The following is a 2,500-nucleotide window of genomic DNA, read 5'->3' as shown; positions in this document are numbered from 1 at the left end:
AAAGGTAGGAATAAAACTGCATTCACTGTTTAATAACTTCACACTCATTTAAATTTTTAGCCTTTGAAAGTCTTAACAAAGCTAGGTTTAGCAGTCCAGTTGTCTAGAACATTAGTTTTTAATTCCCTCCATGCTTGGTAGTAATTCCTTGCATGAGCCTTTATCTTGCCATAATTATGATTTGTGAAGTCTATCCCATTACTGATGTTGCACTGATCACTCTGAGCAATGTCTTTGATTTTCAAGAGGAGAGACTTGCAACATATACTGACCCAACTTTTGGGTGTGCCAATTGCTTTTTTGGTTATGCCATGCTTCCTGCCATTTGTTGCGACTTCGTGCTTGTCTTGGTGGGTTGAAGTGTTGCTCCAGACGAGGCAAGTGGGGGACGGCATGACCTTGCTGGGATTTGGAGACAAATGGGTAACATTGTCTCTGGAGAAAGGAAAGCCAATGCCCGAAGAGAGCAAATGTGGAGTAACAATTCTAAAACCTACTGGGAGCTGAACATTTTTCAATTTGGTTTCAAATCTGCTGAATAAAGCTCTGAGCATGGCTTCCTGGCTGTATGGACAATGACCAATGGTTATGGTTTCCAAGTACACTGGATTTTTTAGGAAAAGCATGAGGAGAGCTCCTTGTACTCCTAAAACAGTCCATTTGAAGATTTTGTCACTGCAGGACATGGAAAGGGTGGGATCTCCCCTCCCTGGTTTTGTGCGTAAAGCACCAGTGACATGATAATCAGCCCCAGGCAATCTTGGGTCTTCATGTTCACCTTCCACAGTCTTTGCTCCTGTTCGGTGAATATCTTGATTTTCTAGATTTTTATTGCTTTTCTCATTAGTCTTTTCGGTGACAGCCCATGACCAGCTCTCAGATGGTGCTTCCTTTTCAGATCTGCTCTGATGGCATTTTGTGCCATCTGCACTACCAGAAATAATGCTGTTTTTTTTCAACTTCTTGGTTGGCTGTTCAAATTCATTTCTGTCCTTGTTGGCCTCAATTAATGAGTCTGAAACCTGCTCAAACATAACAGGATGTGTGTCACAAACATACTCTTGATTAATAATATAATGCTGTGTACAAGATGTCTTCAGGCAGTCACCATAGAATTCATCCCATCCCTGCTTTGGGAATATAGACGCATCACCACAGGGAGTGTGACTAACATAAAAGTGAAAGGTCACTCCTTCCCTGATAACATACTTCCCTTCTTCCTCTTGGAACAGGCTCTCTTGGCCTTTCACTGCTCTATCAACCTGTTCTAAGAGATAAAGTACAAAAGCTCTCCTGGCCACTACCTCTGCATGACTATCATGAAGGATGTCTCCTGCTCCCGTTAATTGTGCAGCCCCAATGCATTTTGAACCCGTTCCTAAAGACACAACCTGCATATTGCCTTCCTCCAGCTGCAAGATGCATGCCAGTAAGGTCCACTCTGTGTGTTCCTTCGGCTTACCTGTCTTTCCCAAACTCATAAATTTGGAAATGCTGAGCTGTGCAACCCGATCAGCAAACTTTTCATTGTATGTATCAGTCATCTTGAACAATATTTTAAATTTAATATATATATAATTAAACAAAAAACACTGAAGAAGAACAAAAACATCAAATAACAAGAAGTCTGTCTTTCTTCTGGAAATCCACCACAACAGTTATCTTTATTAACTCAACCTACCCTTCAGTGCAACAGCTGATCGGAATAATCATCATTCATTTCAGAATCATCATCTTCTTCCTCATCATCATCATTATCATCATCATCGTATTCATCATCATTGTCATCTTCTTCATCTTCACTGTACTGCTCCGTGGCACTCTTCCCTATGGGCACTATATCACTCCCTTTCTGCTGGATGGCCAACATCTGCTCCTGATACACCTGCTCCTGATCCTGGACAGAAAATTAGGGCAAGAGTAACATGAGCTTTTTTCTTACTTTCCTGTGAGAAGATGGCATATAAGGAGGAGGAGGAGGAGGAGGAGGAGGAGGAGGAGGAGGAGGAGGAGGAGGAGGAGGAGGAGGAGGAGGAGGAGGAGGAGGAGGAGGAGGAAGAGGAAAAGGAGGAGGAGGAAAAGGAGGAGGAGGAGGAGGAGAAAGAGGAGGAGGAGGAAGAGGAAAAGGAAGAGGAAGAGGAAGAGAAAGAGAAAGAGGAGGAGGAGGACGAGGAGGAGGAGGAGGAGGAGGAGGAGGAAGAGGAAAGGAAGAGGAAGAGGAAGAGGAAGAGGAAGAGGAAGAGGAAGAGGAAGAGAAAGAGGAAGAGAAAGAGGAGGAGGAGGAGGAGGAGGAAGAGAAAGAGGAGGAGGAGGAAGAGAAAGAGGAGGAGGAGGAAGAGAAAGAGGAAGAGAAAGAGAAAGAGGAGGAGGAGGAGGAGGAAGAGAAAGAGAAAGAGGAGGAGGAGGAGGAGGAGGAGGAAGAGGAAGAGAAAGAGGAGGAGGAGGAAGAGAAAGAGGAGGAGGAGGAAGAGAAAGAGGAGGAGGAGGAAGAGAAAGAGGA

The 2,500-nt window shown here is 44.1% G+C and overlaps 2 protein-coding genes across 2 annotated transcripts in view; both read right to left on the bottom strand.

The window, feature by feature from the left end:
* The window catches only part of LOC125041689 (tRNA-specific adenosine deaminase 1-like), a 1,980-nt gene extending 302 nt beyond the window's left edge, over positions 1–1,678 (bottom strand). The window contains exon 1 of the mRNA XM_047636874.1: positions 1–1,678. This exon is cut by the window's left edge and continues 302 nt beyond it. Within this exon, the coding sequence (XP_047492830.1) occupies positions 57–1,544 (1,488 nt within the window). The 5' untranslated portion in view covers positions 1,545–1,678 and the 3' untranslated portion in view covers positions 1–56.
* The window catches only part of LOC125041692 (anaphase-promoting complex subunit 15B-like), a 2,254-nt gene continuing 1,295 nt past the window's right edge, over positions 1,542–2,500 (bottom strand). The window contains exon 2 of the mRNA XM_047636883.1: positions 1,542–1,897. Coding sequence (XP_047492839.1) covers positions 1,685–1,897 — 213 coding nt within the window. The 3' untranslated portion in view covers positions 1,542–1,684. The remainder of the gene's footprint in view (positions 1,898–2,500) is intronic.

Source organism: Penaeus chinensis, chromosome 31 (genome assembly GCF_019202785.1).
Source record: "Penaeus chinensis breed Huanghai No. 1 chromosome 31, ASM1920278v2, whole genome shotgun sequence".
NCBI classification, from domain to species: domain Eukaryota; kingdom Metazoa; phylum Arthropoda; class Malacostraca; order Decapoda; family Penaeidae; genus Penaeus; species Penaeus chinensis.
Note: the sequence above shows the minus strand (reverse complement) of the source record. Positions and strands in the feature narration are given on the sequence as shown.